We start from the raw sequence: 18,823 nt of genomic DNA on the forward strand, positions 1-18,823 counted from the left end.
ATGTTATACCTCATCAACAACATTAGAGTTTGTTTAGTTTTTCATTGAAAATTAGTAAAATTATAGTGAAACAACTCAAAAACACATATAATCCGGGACGGAGTCAGAAATTTTAAACTGTGAGGACAATATATTATTATATGAATTTATTTCCATTTATTTTTAAAACATAAATATATATTATATTTTTTTTAATGAAATTTATATCTAAAAAAATATTTATAAATTTATAAATCTTTTATTTTTGTAATTTCCTAAATTTTTTTATAAAAAATAATATTTTTTATGTATGCATTTTTTATAAGATCATAATATTAATATAAAATCCTATAAATCAATTTTTTTAAAGGTTTAGGGAAAAAATATTTTGAAGTTATACAAAAAAAAATCGAATATATTTAGTATGCCATATTTTGATTTAATTATTTACAGTGAAAATAAAAAAACTCACATTAATTTCAAAGAATACCCTAAACAAATATTCATATATTTTATAATTTTTAATAATATATTCATAATAATAATATTATTTCAATTAATTTAAAATCTACTAATATATATATATATATATATATATATATATATATATATATATATATATATATATATATATATATATATATATATATATATTTGTTTTTTGAGAAACATAGTGGGGGCACATGCCCCCATACCAATGCATGTGCCTCCGTCCCTACATATAATTGCTTCAAAAAATTCATATTTAAAGCTTGTTATTACTTTCTAATAAAAAACTTGCACCACACATTTTATTTTTCTTTTAAACAATAAATCGTAGTTTTATGTGTCTTTTATTTCTTTCTCTTTTTTTAGGTATAAGTGTGTTTTGTAAGTCTTACATGTTTATCTTTATCCTGATATTTTCTTAGATCAAATTTTATATATTTATTAGGATAATTATTTTTATGAAATATTTTATCACAAGTGTGAAAGATATGAAAGCATATTAGTGCATGTGAAATTTATCATTAGAATTCAATGTATACATTAACTTATGCGATAAGTTATATATATATATATATATATATATATATATATATATATATATATATATATATATATATATATATATATATATATATATATATATATATATAGCGCCATAAATTAATGTCTAATTCCGTTCATGTGATAATAGTAATTGATTGACATTTAAAATTCATTAAAATAATAATTATGATACATTATTTAGATTTAGATTTCAAATTGTTAAAGGCAATGATGTTTTAGCTTTGAACCAATATTGATTCAACACAAACTTCTATTTTTAATATATTACTTACAAGTTTTTATTATTTTTTGATTTCCATGACTCTTAATATAAATCTTTAGTAGCTTCCCCTAAATTTTAAGCCAATGTATTATCAATATGACTTGTAAATGGATATTTTTATAAGTTACGAAAAATTATATTATTAAAGTTAAAATCGTTTTACTTATTTAAAATTTAATTTTCTGGAAGGATATGCTTTTATGGCATTCCTAATATAAAGTGGAATTGTATTCAAAACTTAAAGTTATTTGATTTTAATAACAAAAAAGAGTATTTTGTCGAACTTAATGTAAGGAATACAAATAAATGTGATGAATTAAAATGATAAAATATAACTAAACTACTAGGTGAAGAGTTAAAAGGATAACCAGTTATATATAAAAGTACGAAATATGTCAAATAATTTCACAAAACAAACAATAAAGTTGATATAATTTTGTATTTATGTTATTTATGTATTCATTTTACCACTTACATTGCATGAGTTTTATATCTTTTATTAAAAAACAACTGAATGGAATGAATGTGATAAAATCCTCTTGGTAGAGGAACTATGTCTTGTGATACTCTCCCCTAAATCGGTTTGACAACATGCATCTATCCACCAAAATATCATGAGTGATAGTTGAACCATGTTAAAATTCCTTAGTAATATAAATAAGTCTTATGATGCTATCCCCTAAGTAGGATTTACAACAATCATCTACGCGCATATGTATCATTAAAAGAAGTAGGGCCACGTTAAAATCCTTCTAGTTAAAGGACTAAGTATTGTAAACTCTCCCCTAAATCAAATAGAATCTCTATGTGTTGGCATATATTTAAAATGAATTGGACCATATTAAACTCATTTGAAGAAAGAGGCTAACTCTTGTGATACTATCATTTAACAATGTTCGTGTTCGACTGTGATTTTCAACAAATCTACCTCTCGTGGAAAGACATATGGCTTTATTTAAACTGCACCAAAAACAAAAGGCATCAATTTTTGCATTATTCACCCCTAATATAGACCGTGTCTTATGATTAACAAGTTTACATTTCTATTAAAGAAGTTGGTATGGTACACTTTATAACTCATGCCAACAAAGAAACGGAGTATCCAAAACCCTACCAAAATATAAAAAATGGCAACATAAAAACAACACTAATTTATAACAAATAAATAAATAAAACCACTAAGAGATGAGGGAGATATATTAGTACCGGGATAAACATTAAGATTTACTTGAGAAATAGTAATTCCTATGTGATTATATATAGAACATTGAGAAATTTTCTCCATTAAATGGTCGTAGATTTCTAAGAAGATACAATTCTTCAGATATAAATTATATTCTTCGTACTCGTGAAAAAGCTCGAAATACCAAATGAATATCTCGTTAATTAAGAAAATATACAACTGGTAGTTCATCTGATAAAAGAAGAACCATTTATCTATAAACTACAATATGTGATATCATAGAGATACTACAATGTAAATTGTTTTTGACAACAACAACAAAGCTTTTAGAGATCAGACTGGTACATTCTCTTTGAAAAAAAAATCAACTAGTAAAGAGAATTCTTCTCAAGAGAAATTATAAACCTCATCGTGTTGGCTTCGACACAATAAACACACTTATAACAAGCAAAATATTTCTTTGTCAATCGGGCATGAACACACCAATTAGAAATACACAGCTCATACAAATCTCGCTCCTAGGTGCTGGTGGACCAAAATAATTTCATTAAGAATTTAACCCTTAATAACCACTTGCTTTAGGGCTTTGGACAGACATGAGGGTTAAGGATATGATCATGACCTCAAACAAAACTAGCCTAGATTTCAAATATGGACCCTGCAACTCGTTACACGGGTCAAACATGCCATTTAGACTGGGATAACTATTTCTAAAGCATATCACCCTTAAGAACCTCATGCTTAGGGGATGTGGATATGAATGAAGAGAAAATAATCTCGGGTCACTCATGGACTATGTTAAATAAAAATCTATATCGATCAGTCTATCATTATCTCGACACGTATTATTTCGAAGTATAAAATATGAACAAGTTCAACTTATAAATCGACGCCCTATGGACAACTATTTTAAATACCTTTTAATCTAAATCTTAATTTCACTAAACCTTCGACATGTCCACAGTTAAATGACGTCTCTCTATTTTGAACAAGAACAATAAGTTATATATGCCACATATTATAACAGATCTCTGAAAGTAAAATCATATTTTCAAGTACGGGTCGAGTATGAAACCATCATAATATAATTTTTTTACTATATATTAAACATTGCAAAATATAATTTAAAATATATAATAATAAAATATTTTTGTTGGTATAACTAAAATATATAATTGAATGGTATAAGTTATCAATGGCAGATTCATAATTTTTTAATAATCGGGGCAGTAAAATAGTTTCTAATATGAACATTTATAAAGAATTAATAAGCATATAACAAATAGTAAGGTATTTAATTTTTAATATAAGACACAATTTGCTTCACTTTGCATGTTTAACGTTAAGAGATTGATAAAAATAATTTTAAAAAAAAGTTTATTACTTTAAATTTCAATATATCTTTTTTATTTATATAATAAAATATTTTTAATAAAAATAATAATTTGATATAAGGAGACAACTACTGTTTTTTTGTGTGAAAGTAAAATCAAAATTATAAGTCATTTAAAGAGTTATTTTTTATGTGGAGGATTAGATTCGATATTGTCATATACATATCAAATAGATTATGTTAGCAAACTTTTTTTTGTCTATATAAAATACATGATATAATTAGATCTTCTCGTGTTTTATACCGTTCATTCATCTTATATTTGTATTTATCTTATCCTAAACCATCAACTAACCCTGAATAATTTGTAATCAATATTTTGGAATTATATCTCTTTTACTATATATAAATTATTATAATAGCAAATTTAAATATGCTAATTTAGATATATGCGACAAGCATAATTTTGTTATTCCGTAGTTTTATGTACACTTTGGTTGAAGATTTTTTTGTTTCATTCATTATTTCCATTACTTAAATTAAAAATTAATAATTGTATTTGGATAAACAAAGTTAAATATTTGAAGATTTTTAGAACATATAGGTTGTATTTGACGAGTTCTTACTCACTCCTTGGGTGTCTTTTTTTTCTTGTGACCAACACATATAACATACTTTTTATGAAGAGAAATCTAATTTAGAATATTGATTAGATAGTTCAACACTATTTTTGGGGAACAACCAAACTACATTTTCCTATATAATTCATTTTCTCAATTATAATATTTCAATAAAAAGACGGAAGAATCATACATGTTCAAAATGGGTTTGTTATCTTGTTATAGCATTCTCTTAATGAGTATGATTATGTTGCACTCGTGTTTTGCCATAGAGGTTACTTATGATTCAAAAGCTCTAATTATCAATGGAGAAAGACGTCTTATTTTTTCAGGTGCAATCCATTATCCAAGAAGCACTGTGGAGATGTGGCCCGACCTTATTCAAAAGGCCAAAGATGGTGGCCTTGATGCCATTGAAACTTATATATTTTGGGATCGTCACGAACCTGTTCAACGTGAATATAATTTCTCAGGAAATTTGGATTTTGTCAAATTTTTCAAGCTTATCCAAGAAGCTGGACTATATGCCATTATGAGGATTGGTCCTTATGCATGTGCGGAATGGAACTACGGAGGATTCCCATTGTGGCTTCACAATATTCCTGGGATCGAGCTAAGAACAAATAATGAGGTTTACAAGAAAGAAATGCAGATTTTCACCACAAAGATCGTGAATGTGGCAAAAGAAGCAAATCTGTTTGCATCACAAGGAGGTCCCATTGTTCTAGCTCAAATTGAGAATGAATATGGAGATATCATGTGGAATTACAAAGATGCCGGGAAGGAATACGTTAAATGGTGTGCTCAAATGGCTCTAGCACAAAATATTGGGGTTCCATGGATCATGTGTCAGCAAGGTGATGCTCCCCAACCTATCATCAATACTTGCAATGGATACTACTGTCATAATTTTAAACCTAATAACCCAAAAAGTCCTAAAATGTTCACTGAAAATTGGATTGGTTGGTTCCAAAAATGGGGTGAAAGGGTTCCCCATAGAAGTGCTGAAGATTCAGCTTTCTCAGTTGCACGCTTTTTCCAAAATGGAGGTGTATTAAACAATTACTACATGTACCATGGAGGAACCAACTTTGGCCGCACATCAGGTGGACCATATATAACAACATCTTATGACTATGATGCACCGATTGATGAGTATGGGAATTTGAATCAACCAAAATGGGGACATCTTAAGCAACTTCATGCAGCAATTAAATTGGGTGAAAATGTTCTTACAAATTATATATCAGTAAATGACAAGGATCTTGGCAATGGAATCACACTTACAACATACGCCAATTCCACAGGCGCAAGATTTTGTTTCCTGAGCAATAATGACACTAACAAAGATGCAAATATTGACTTACAAAATGATGGTAAATACTTTGTTCCTGCCTGGTCCGTCACCATTCTTGATGGATGCAACAAAGAAATTTTCAATACGGCAAAAGTTAATAGTCAGACCTCAATAATGGTGAAAAAGAGTGGTGATAATAGTTCTAATGAACTCACTTGGGAATGGAAAATGGAGCCAAAGAAAGACACCATGAATGGAAAGGGAAATATTAAAGCACATCAGCTCTTGGAGCAGAAGGAACTAACCTTGGATGCTAGTGACTATTTATGGTACATGACTAGTGTTGATATCAATGACACTTCAATTTGGAGCAATGCAACTCTCAGTGTGAACACTATGGGGCATACACTTCATGGTTATGTTAATAGGAGGTATATAGGATACCAATTTAGCCAATGGGGAAATAAATTCACTTATGAAAAGAAAGTTTCTTTGAAGAATGGAACAAACATTATAACTTTGCTTAGTGCCACTGTCGGGCTTGCAAACTATGGTGCATGGTTTGACGAGATAAAAACAGGCATATCAGGTGGCCCTGTTCAATTGATTGGAAAAAATAATGTTACTATGGATTTGTCAACCAACCTTTGGTCTTATAAGGTTGGTTTGAATGGTGAGAGGAAACGTTTATATGATTCGCAACAACATCTCAGTGTATCATGGAACACTAATTCACCTCATATTCCTATTGGAAAACCTATGACTTGGTATAAGGCAGAGTTTAAAGCCCCTTTTGGAACAAACCCTATCGTGGTGGACTTCCAAGGCCTAGGTAAAGGACATGCTTGGGTGAATGGACATAGCATTGGTCGTTATTGGGCTTCTTGGGTTACAGCTACAAATGGATGCAGTGACACGTGCGATTATCGGGGAAAATATGTAAAGGAAAAGTGCAACACTAATTGTGGAAGTCCATCGCAAAGGTGGTATCATGTACCAAGATCATTCTTGAATGATGACATGAACATATTGGTTTTATTTGAGGAAATAGGTGGTAATCCTCAGAGTGTTCAGTTCCAAACTGTGACAACAGGAATTATTTGTGCTAATGTATATGAAGGCGCACAACTCGAACTATCATGCCAAAGTGGACAAGTAATTTCACAAATCCAATTTGCTAGCTTTGGGAATCCACAAGGCCAGTGTGGTTCTTTTAAGAAAGGGCCTTGGGAAGCTACAAATACCCAATCTGTTGTGGAAGCTGCATGCATAGGAAAAAGTAATTGTGGATTTATAGTTACAAAAGAAATGTTTAGTGTTCCACTTGGAGTAACAAATAGTACAGCTAAATTAGCGGTGCAGGTGACATGTTAAGCCAGAATTTTCTACAAGTTAATTTAAAAATTAAATGTCCAATTATCAAATTTTAAATAATATATTAAAAATTTCACATATCGTAAGTTAAAATCATTTTTCTTTAGTTTAAACGTTAATGTAAGTTGTGGTAACAATAAAAGTTATTTGAGCAACCACCCAATCTCTTTCAACATTTCTACCATGAAAAATTGTATCATTCTTACAGAGCAAAATGACCCGTATATTTGCAAACAAGATGTTATACCTCATGAACAACATTAGAGTTTGTTTAGTTTTTCATTGAAAATTAGTAAAATTATAGTGAAACAACTCAAAAACACATATAATCCGGGACGGAGTCAGAAATTTTAAACTGTGAGGACAATATATTATTATATGAATTTATTTCCATTTATTTTTAAAACATAAATATATATTATATTTTTTTTAATGAAATTTATATCTAAAAAAATATTTAATATTTATAAATCTTTTATTTTTGTAACTTCCTAAATTTTATTATAAAAAATAATATTTTTTTGTATGCATTTTTTATAAGATCATAATATTAATATAAAATCCTATAAATCAATTTTTTTAAAGGTTTAGGGAAAAAATATTTTGAAGTTATACAAAAAAAAAATCGAATATATTTAGTATGCCATATTTTGATTTAATTATTTACAGTGAAAATAAAAAAACTCACATTAATTTCAAAGAATATCCTAAACAAACATTCATATATTTTATAATTTTTAATAATATATTCATAATAATAATATTATTTCAATTAATTTAAAATCTACTAATATATATATATATATATATATATATATATATATATATATATATATATATATATATATATATATAATTTGTTTTTTGAGAAACATAGTGGGGGCACATGCCCCCATACCAATGGATGTGCCTCCGTCCCTACATATAATTGCTTCAAAAAATTCATATTTAAAGCTTGTTATTACTTTCTAATAAAAAACTTGCACCACACATTTTATTTTTCTTTTAAACAATAAATCGTAGTTTTATGTGTCTTTTATTTCTTTCTCTTTTTTTAGGTATAAGTGTGTTTTGTAAGTCTTACATGTTTATCTTTATCCTGATATTTTCTTAGATCAAATTTTATATATTTATTAGGATAATTATTTTATGAAATATTTTATCACAAGTGTGAAAGATATGAAAGCATATTAGTGCATGTGAAATTTATCATTAGAATTCAATGTATACATTAACTTATGCGATAAGTTATATATATATATATATATATATATATATATATATATATATATATATATATATATATATATATATATATATATATATATTAAATTTAGCGCCATAAATTAATGTCTAATTCCGTTCATGTGATAATAGTAATTGATTGACATTTAAAATTCATTAAAATAATAATTATGATACATTATTTAGATTTAGATTTCAAATTGTTAAAGGCAATGATGTTTTAGCTTTGAACCAATATTGATTCAACACAAACTTCTATTTTTAATATATTACTTACAAGTTTTTATTATTTTTTGATTTCCATGACTCTTAATATAAATCTTTAGTAGCTTCCCCTAAATTTTAAGCCAATGTATTATCAATATGACTTGTAAATGGATATTTTTATAAGTTACGAAAAATTATATTATTAAAGTTAAAATCGTTTTACTTATTTAAAAATTTAATTTTCTGGAAGGATATGCTTTTATGGCATTCCTAATATAAAGTGGAATTGTATTCAAAACTTAAAGTTATTTGATTTTAATAACAAAAAAGAGTATTTTGTCGAACTTAATGTAAGGAATACAAATAAATGTGATGAATTAAAATGATAAAATATAACTAAACTACTAGGTGAAGAGTTAAAAGGATAACCAGTTATATATAAAAGTACGAAATATGTCAAATAATTTCACAAAACAAACAATAAAGTTGATATAATTTTGTATTTATGTTATTTATGTATTCATTTTACCACTTACATTGCATGAGTTTTATATCTTTTATTAAAAAACCAACTGAATGGAATGAATGTGATAAAATCCTCTTGGTAGAGGAACTATGTCTTGTGATACTCTCCCCTAAATCGGTTTGACAACATGCATCTATCCACCAAAATATCATGAGTGATAGTTGAACCATGTTAAAATTCCTTAGTAATATAAATAAGTCTTATGATGCTATCCCCTAAGTAGGATTTACAACAATCATCTACGCGCATATGTATCATTAAAAGAAGTAGGGCCACGTTAAAATCCTTCTAGTTAAAGGACTAAGTATTGTAAACTCTCCCCTAAATCAAATAGAATCTCTATGTGTTGGCATATATTTAAAATGAATTGGACCATATTAAACTCATTTGAAGAAAGAGGCTAACTCTTGTGATACTATCATTTAACAATGTTCGTGTTCGACTGTGATTTTCAACAAATCTACCTCTCGTGGAAAGACATATGGCTTTATTTAAACTGCACCAAAAACAAAAGGCATCAATTTTTGCATTATTCACCCCTAATATAGACCGTGTCTTATGATTAACAAGTTTACATTTCTATTAAAGAAGTTGGTATGGTACACTTTATAACTCATGCCAACAAAGAAACGGAGTATCCAAAACCCTACCAAAATATAAAAAATGGCAACATAAAAACAACACTAATTTATAACAAATAAATAAATAAAACCACTAAGAGATGAGGGAGATATATTAGTACCGGGATAAACATTAAGATTTACTTGAGAAATAGTAATTCCTATGTGATTATATATAGAACATTGAGAAATTTTCCCCATTAAATGGTCGTAGATTTCTAAGAAGATACAATTCTTCAGATATAAATTATATTCTTCGTACTCGTGAAAAAGCTCGAAATACCAAATGAATATCTCGTTAATTAAGAAAATATACAACTGGTAGTTCATCTGATAAAAGAAGAACCATTTATCTATAAACTACAATATGTGATATCATAGAGATACTACAATGTAAATTGTTTTTGACAACAACAACAAAGCTTTTAGAGATCAGACTGGTACATTCTCTTTGGAAAAAAAATCAACTAGTAAAGAGAATTCTTCTCAAGAGAAATTATAAACCTCATCGTGTTGGCTTCGACACAATAAACACACTTATAACAAGCAAAAATATTTCTTTGTCAATCGGGCATGAACACACCAATTAGAAATACACAGCTCATACAAATCTCGCTCCTAGGTGCTGGTGGACCAAAATAATTTCATTAAGAATTTAACCCTTAATAACCACTTGCTTTAGGGCTTTGGACAGACATGAGGGTTAAGGATATGATCATGACCTCAAACAAAACTAGCCTAGATTTCAAATATGGACCCTGCAACTCGTTACACGGGTCAAACATGCCATTTAGACTGGGATAACTATTTCTAAAGCATATCACCCTTAAGAACCTCATGCTTAGGGGATGTGGATATGAATGAAGAGAAAATAATCTCGGGTCACTCATGGACTATGTTAAATAAAAATCTATATCGATCAATCTATCATTATCTCAACACGTATTTTTCGAAGTATAAAATATGAACAAGTTCAACTTATAAATCGACACACTATGGACAACTATTTTAAATACCTTTTAATCTAAATCTTAATTTCACTAAACCTTCGACATGTCCACAGTTAAATGACGTCTCTCTATTTTGAACAAGAACAATAAGTTATATATGCCACATATTATAACAGATCTCTGAAAGTAAAATCATATTTTCAAGTACGGGTCGAGTATGAAACCATCATAATATAATTTTTTTACTATATATTAACCATTGCAAAATATAATTTAAAATATATAATAATAAAATATTTTTGTTCGTATAACTAAAATATATAATTGAATGGTATAAGTTATCAATGGCAGATTCATAATTTTTTAATAATCGGGGCAGTAAAATAGTTTCTAATATGAACATTTATAAAGAATTAATAAGCATATAACAAATAGTAAGGTATTTAATTTTTAATATAAGACACAATTTGCTTCACTTTGCATGTTTAACGTTAAGAGATTGATAAAAATAATTTTAAAAAAAAGTTTATTACTTTAAATTTCAATATATCTTTTTTATTTATATAATAAAATATTTTTAATAAAAATAATAATTTGATATAAGGAGACAACTACTGTTTTTTTGTGTGAAAGTAAAATCAAAATTATAAGTCATTTAAAGAGTTATTTTTTATGTGGAGGATTAGATTCGATATTGTCATATACATATCAAATAGATTATGTTAGCAAACTTTTTTTTGTCTATATAAAATACATGATATAATTAGATCTTCTCGTGTTTTATACCGTTCATTCATCTTATATTTGTATTTATCTTATCCTAAACCATCAACTAACCCTGAATAATTTGTAATCAATATTTTGGAATTATATCTCTTTTACTATATATAAATTATTATAATAGCAAATTTAAATATGCTAATTTAGATATATGCGACAAGCATAATTTTGTTATTCCGTAGTTTTATGTACACTTTGGTTGAAGATTTTTTTGTTTCATTCATTATTTCCATTACTTAAATTAAAAATTAATAATTGTATTTGGATAAACAAAGTTAAATATTTGAAGATTTTTAGAACATATAGGTTGTATTTGACGAGTTCTTACTCACTCCTTGGGTGTCTTTTTTTTCTTGTGACCAACACATATAACATACTTTTTATGAAGAGAAATCTAATTTAGAATATTGATTAGATAGTTCAACACTATTTTTGGGGAACAACCAAACTACATTTTCCTATATAATTCATTTTCTCAATTATAATATTTCAATAAAAAGACGGAAGAATCATACATGTTCAAAATGGGTTTGTTATCTTGTTATAGCATTCTCTTAATGAGTATGATTATGTTGCACTCGTGTTTTGCCATAGAGGTTACTTATGATTCAAAAGCTCTAATTATCAATGGAGAAAGACGTCTTATTTTTTCAGGTGCAATCCATTATCCAAGAAGCACTGTGGAGATGTGGCCCGACCTTATTCAAAAGGCCAAAGATGGTGGCCTTGATGCCATTGAAACTTATATATTTTGGGATCGTCACGAACCTGTTCAACGTGAATATAATTTCTCAGGAAATTTGGATTTTGTCAAATTTTTCAAGCTTATCCAAGAAGCTGGACTATATGCCATTATGAGGATTGGTCCTTATGCATGTGCGGAATGGAACTACGGAGGATTCCCATTGTGGCTTCACAATATTCCTGGGATCGAGCTAAGAACAAATAATGAGGTTTACAAGAAAGAAATGCAGATTTTCACCACAAAGATCGTGAATGTGGCAAAAGAAGCAAATCTGTTTGCATCACAAGGAGGTCCCATTGTTCTAGCTCAAATTGAGAATGAATATGGAGATATCATGTGGAATTACAAAGATGCCGGGAAGGAATACGTTAAATGGTGTGCTCAAATGGCTCTAGCACAAAATATTGGGGTTCCATGGATCATGTGTCAGCAAGGTGATGCTCCCCAACCTATCATCAATACTTGCAATGGATACTACTGTCATAATTTTAAACCTAATAACCCAAAAAGTCCTAAAATGTTCACTGAAAATTGGATTGGTTGGTTCCAAAAATGGGGTGAAAGGGTTCCCCATAGAAGTGCTGAAGATTCAGCTTTCTCAGTTGCACGCTTTTTCCAAAATGGAGGTGTATTAAACAATTACTACATGTACCATGGAGGAACCAACTTTGGCCGCACATCAGGTGGACCATATATAACAACATCTTATGACTATGATGCACCGATTGATGAGTATGGGAATTTGAATCAACCAAAATGGGGACATCTTAAGCAACTTCATGCAGCAATTAAATTGGGTGAAAATGTTCTTACAAATTATATATCAGTAAATGACAAGGATCTTGGCAATGGAATCACACTTACAACATACGCCAATTCCACAGGCGCAAGATTTTGTTTCCTGAGCAATAATGACACTAACAAAGATGCAAATATTGACTTACAAAATGATGGTAAATACTTTGTTCCTGCCTGGTCCGTCACCATTCTTGATGGATGCAACAAAGAAATTTTCAATACGGCAAAAGTTAATAGTCAGACCTCAATAATGGTGAAAAAGAGTGGTGATAATAGTTCTAATGAACTCACTTGGGAATGGAAAATGGAGCCAAAGAAAGACACCATGAATGGAAAGGGAAATATTAAAGCACATCAGCTCTTGGAGCAGAAGGAACTAACCTTGGATGCTAGTGACTATTTATGGTACATGACTAGTGTTGATATCAATGACACTTCAATTTGGAGCAATGCAACTCTCAGTGTGAACACTATGGGGCATACACTTCATGGTTATGTTAATAGGAGGTATATAGGATACCAATTTAGCCAATGGGGAAATAAATTCACTTATGAAAAGAAAGTTTCTTTGAAGAATGGAACAAACATTATAACTTTGCTTAGTGCCACTGTCGGGCTTGCAAACTATGGTGCATGGTTTGACGAGATAAAAACAGGCATATCAGGTGGCCCTGTTCAATTGATTGGAAAAAATAATGTTACTATGGATTTGTCAACCAACCTTTGGTCTTATAAGGTTGGTTTGAATGGTGAGAGGAAACGTTTATATGATTCGCAACAACATCTCAGTGTATCATGGAACACTAATTCACCTCATATTCCTATTGGAAAACCTATGACTTGGTATAAGGCAGAGTTTAAAGCCCCTTTTGGAACAAACCCTATCGTGGTGGACTTCCAAGGCCTAGGTAAAGGACATGCTTGGGTGAATGGACATAGCATTGGTCGTTATTGGGCTTCTTGGGTTACAGCTACAAATGGATGCAGTGACACGTGCGATTATCGGGGAAAATATGTAAAGGAAAAGTGCAACACTAATTGTGGAAGTCCATCGCAAAGGTGGTATCATGTACCAAGATCATTCTTGAATGATGACATGAACATATTGGTTTTATTTGAGGAAATAGGTGGTAATCCTCAGAGTGTTCAGTTCCAAACTGTGACAACAGGAATTATTTGTGCTAATGTATATGAAGGCGCACAACTCGAACTATCATGCCAAAGTGGACAAGTAATTTCACAAATCCAATTTGCTAGCTTTGGGAATCCACAAGGCCAGTGTGGTTCTTTTAAGAAAGGGCCTTGGGAAGCTACAAATACCCAATCTGTTGTGGAAGCTGCATGCATAGGAAAAAGTAATTGTGGATTTATAGTTACAAAAGAAATGTTTAGTGTTCCACTTGGAGTAACAAATAGTACAGCTAAATTAGCGGTGCAGGTGACATGTTAAGCCAGAATTTTCTACAAGTTAATTTAAAAATTAAATGTCCAATTATCAAATTTTAAATAATATATTAAAAATTCACATATCGTAAGTTAAAATCATTTTTCTTTAGTTTAAACGTTAATGTAAGTTGTGGTAACAATAAAAGTTATTTGAGCAACCACCCAATCTCTTTCAACATTTCTACCATGAAAAATTGTATCATTCTTACAGAGCAAAATGACCCGTATATTTGCAAACAAGATGTTATACCTCATCAACAACATTAGAGTTTGTTTAGTTTTTCATTGAAAATTAGTAAAATTATAGTGAAACAACTCAAAAACACATATAATCCGGGACGGAGTCAGAAATTTTAAACTGTGAGGACAATATATTATTATATGAATTTATTTCCATTTATTTTTAAAACATAAATATATATTATATTTTTTTAATGAAATTTATATCTAAAAAATATTTAATAATTTATAAATCTTTTATTTTTGTAACTTCCTAAATTTTATTATAAAAAATAATTTTTTTTGTATGCATTTTTTATAAGATCATAATATTAATATAAAATCCTATAAATCAATTTTTTTAAAGGTTTAGGGAAAAAATATTGAAGTTATACAAAAAAAAAATCGAATATATTTAGTATGCCATATTTTGATTTAATTATTTACAGTGAAAATAAAAAAACTCACATTAATTTCAAAGAATATCCTAAACAAACATTCATATATTTTATAATTTTTAATAATATATTCATAATAATAATATTATTATTTCAATTAATTTAAATATATATATATATATATATATATATATATATATATATATATATATATATATATATATTTGTTTTTTGAGAAACATAGTGGGGGCACATGCCCCCATACCAATGGATGTGCCTCCGTCCCTACATATAATTGCTTCAAAAAATTCATATTTAAAGCTTGTTATTACTTTCTAATAAAAAACTTGCACCACACATTTTATTTTTCTTTTAAACAATAAATCGTAGTTTTATGTGTCTTTTATTTCTTTCTCTTTTTTTAGGTATAAGTGTGTTTTGTAAGTCTTACATGTTTATCTTTATCCTGATATTTTCTTAGATCAAATTTTATATATTTATTAGGATAATTATTTTTATGAAATATTTTATCACAAGTGTGAAAGATATGAAAGCATATTAGTGCATGTGAAATTTATCATTAGAATTCAATGTATACATTAACTTATGCGATAAGTTATATATATATATATATATATATATATATATATATATATATATATATATAGATATATTAAATTTAGCGCCATAAATTAATGTCTAATTCCGTTCATGTGATAATAGTAATTGATTGACATTTAAAATTCATTAAAATAATAATTATGATACATTATTTAGATTTAGATTTCAAATTGTTAAAGGCAATGATGTTTTAGCTTTGAACCAATATTGATTCAACACAAACTTCTATTTTTAATATATTACTTACAAGTTTTTATTATTTTTTGATTTCCATGACTCTTAATATAAATCTTTAGTAGCTTCCCCTAAATTTTAAGCCAATGTATTATCAATATGACTTGTAAATGGATATTTTTATAAGTTACGAAAAATTATATTATTAAAGTTAAAATCGTTTTACTTATTTAAAAATTTAATTTTCTGGAAGGATATGCTTTTATGGCATTCCTAATATAAAGTGGAATTGTATTCAAAACTTAAAGTTATTTGATTTTAATAACAAAAAAGAGTATTTTGTCGAACTTAATGTAAGGAATACAAATAAATGTGATGAATTAAAATGATAAAATATAACTAAACTACTAGGTGAAGAGTTAAAAGGATAACCAGTTATATATAAAAGTACGAAATATGTCAAATAATTTCACAAAACAAACAATAAAGTTGATATAATTTTGTATTTATGTTATTTATGTATTCATTTTACCACTTACATTGCATGAGTTTTATATCTTTTATTAAAAAACAACTGAATGGAATGAATGTGATAAAATCCTCTTGGTAGAGGAACTATGTCTTGTGATACTCTCCCCTAAATCGGTTTGACAACATGCATCTATCCACCAAAATATCATGAGTGATAGTTGAACCATGTTAAAATTCCTTAGTAATATAAATAAGTCTTATGATGCTATCCCCTAAGTAGGATTTACAACAATCATCTACGCGCATATGTATCATTAAAAGAAGTAGGGCCACGTTAAAATCCTTCTAGTTAAAGGACTAAGTATTGTAAACTCTCCCCTAAATCAAATAGAATCTCTATGTGTTGGCATATATTTAAAATGAATTGGACCATATTAAACTCATTTGAAGAAAGAGGCTAACTCTTGTGATACTATCATTTAACAATGTTCGTGTTCGACTGTGATTTTCAACAAATCTACCTCTCGTGGAAAGACATATGGCTTTATTTAAACTGCACCAAAAACAAAAGGCATCAATTTTTGCATTATTCACCCCTAATATAGACCGTGTCTTATGATTAACAAGTTTACATTTCTATTAAAGAAGTTGGTATGGTACACTTTATAACTCATGCCAACAAAGAAACGGAGTATCCAAAACCCTACCAAAATATAAAAAATGGCAACATAAAAACAACACTAATTTATAACAAATAAATAAATAAAACCACTAAGAGATGAGGGAGATATATTAGTACCGGGATAAACATTAAGATTTACTTGAGAAATAGTAATTCCTATGTGATTATATATAGAACATTGAGAAATTTTCTCCATTAAATGGTCGTAGATTTCTAAGAAGATACAATTCTTCAGATATAAATTATATTCTTCGTACTCGTGAAAAAGCTCGAAATACCAAATGAATATCTCGTTAATTAAGAAAATATACAACTGGTAGTTCATCTGATAAAAGAAGAACCATTTATCTATAAACTACAATATGTGATATCATAGAGATACTACAATGTAAATTGTTTTTGACAACAACAACAAAGCTTTTAGAGATCAGACTGGTACATTCTCTTTGAAAAAAAATCAACTAGTAAAGAGAATTCTTCTCAAGAGAAATTATAAACCTCATCGTGTTGGCTTCGACACAATAAACACACTTATAACAAGCAAAAATATTTCTTTGTCAATCGGGCATGAACACACCAATTAGAAATACACAGCTCATACAAATCTCGCTCCTAGGTGCTGGTGGACCAAAATAATTTCATTAAGAATTTAACCCTTAATAACCACTTGCTTTAGGGCTTTGGACAGACATGAGGGTTAAGGATATGATCATGACCTCAAACAAAACTAGCCTAGATTTCAAATATGGACCCTGCAACTCGTTACACGGGTCAAACATGCCATTTAGACTGGGATAACTATTTCTAAAGCATATCACCCTTAAGAACCTCATGCTTAGGGGATGTGGATATGAATGAAGAGAAAATAATCTCGGGTCACTCATGGACTATGTTAAATAAAAATCTATATCGATCAATCTATCATTATATTTTTTCGAAGTATAAAATATGAACAAGTTCAACTTATAAATCGACACACTATGGACAACTATTTTAAATACCTTTTAATCTAAATCTTAATTTCACTAAACCTTCGACATGTCCACAGTTAAATGACGTCTCTCTATTTTGAACAAGAACAATAAGTTATATATGCCACATATTATAACAGATCTCTGAAAGTAAAATCATATTTTCAAGTACGGGTCGAGTATGAAACCATCATAATATAATTTTTTTACTATATATTAACCATTGCAAAATATAATTTAAAATATATAATAATAAAATATTTTTGTTCGTATAACTAAAATATATAATTGAATGGTATAAGTTATCAATGGCAGATTCATAATTTTTAATAATCGGGGCAGTAAAATAGTTTCTAATATGAACATTTATAAAGAATTAATAAGCATATAATAAATAGTAAGGTATTTAATTTTTAATATAAGACACAATTTGCTTCACTTTGCATGTTTAACGTTAAGAGATTGATAAAAAAAATTTAAAAAAAAGTTTATTACTTTAAATTTCAATATATCTTTTTTATTTATATAATAAAATATTTTTAATAAAAATAATAATTTGATATAAGGAGACAACTACTGTTTTTTTGTGTGAAAGTAAAATCAAAATTATAAGTCATTTAAAGAGTTATTTTTTATGTGGAGGATTAGATTCGATATTGTCATATACATATCAAATAGATTATGTTAGCAAACTTTTTTTTGTCTATATAAAATACATGATATAATTAGATCTTCTCGTGTTTTATACCGTTCATTCATCTTATATTTGTATTTATCTTATCCTAAACCATCAACTAACCCTGAATAATTTGTAATCAATATTTTGGAATTATATCTCTTTTACTATATATAAATTATTATAATAGCAA

General features: G+C 28.2%; 2 protein-coding genes across 2 annotated transcripts; both read left to right on the forward strand.

Moving 5' to 3' along the window:
* The first annotated feature begins 4,645 nt into the window (after positions 1-4,645).
* On the forward strand, positions 4,646-7,101 carry LOC127085684 (beta-galactosidase-like). Its single transcript, XM_051026182.1, has one exon. It carries the CDS (start codon positions 4,666-4,668, stop codon positions 7,099-7,101), a length of 2,436 nt encoding a protein of 811 aa, XP_050882139.1. The 5' UTR covers positions 4,646-4,665.
* Positions 7,102-11,965: 4,864 nt separating this feature from the next.
* Positions 11,966-14,422, forward strand: LOC127085685 (beta-galactosidase-like). Its single transcript, XM_051026183.1, has one exon. The coding sequence runs from the start codon at positions 11,987-11,989 to the stop codon at positions 14,420-14,422; it is 2,436 nt and encodes an 811-aa protein (XP_050882140.1). The 5' UTR covers positions 11,966-11,986.
* Positions 14,423-18,823: the final 4,401 nt, after the last annotated feature.

The sequence above is a fragment of the Lathyrus oleraceus genome, chromosome 5 (genome assembly GCF_024323335.1).
Source record: "Lathyrus oleraceus cultivar Zhongwan6 chromosome 5, CAAS_Psat_ZW6_1.0, whole genome shotgun sequence".
Taxonomy (NCBI): domain Eukaryota; kingdom Viridiplantae; phylum Streptophyta; class Magnoliopsida; order Fabales; family Fabaceae; genus Lathyrus; species Lathyrus oleraceus.

Excerpts from the sequence above, each read along its gene's own strand:
- LOC127085684 (XM_051026182.1), top strand. The coding sequence starts at position 4,666 with ATGAGTATGATTATGTTGCACTCGTGTTTTGCCATAGAGGTTACTTAT.
- LOC127085685 (XM_051026183.1), top strand. The coding sequence starts at position 11,987 with ATGAGTATGATTATGTTGCACTCGTGTTTTGCCATAGAGGTTACTTAT.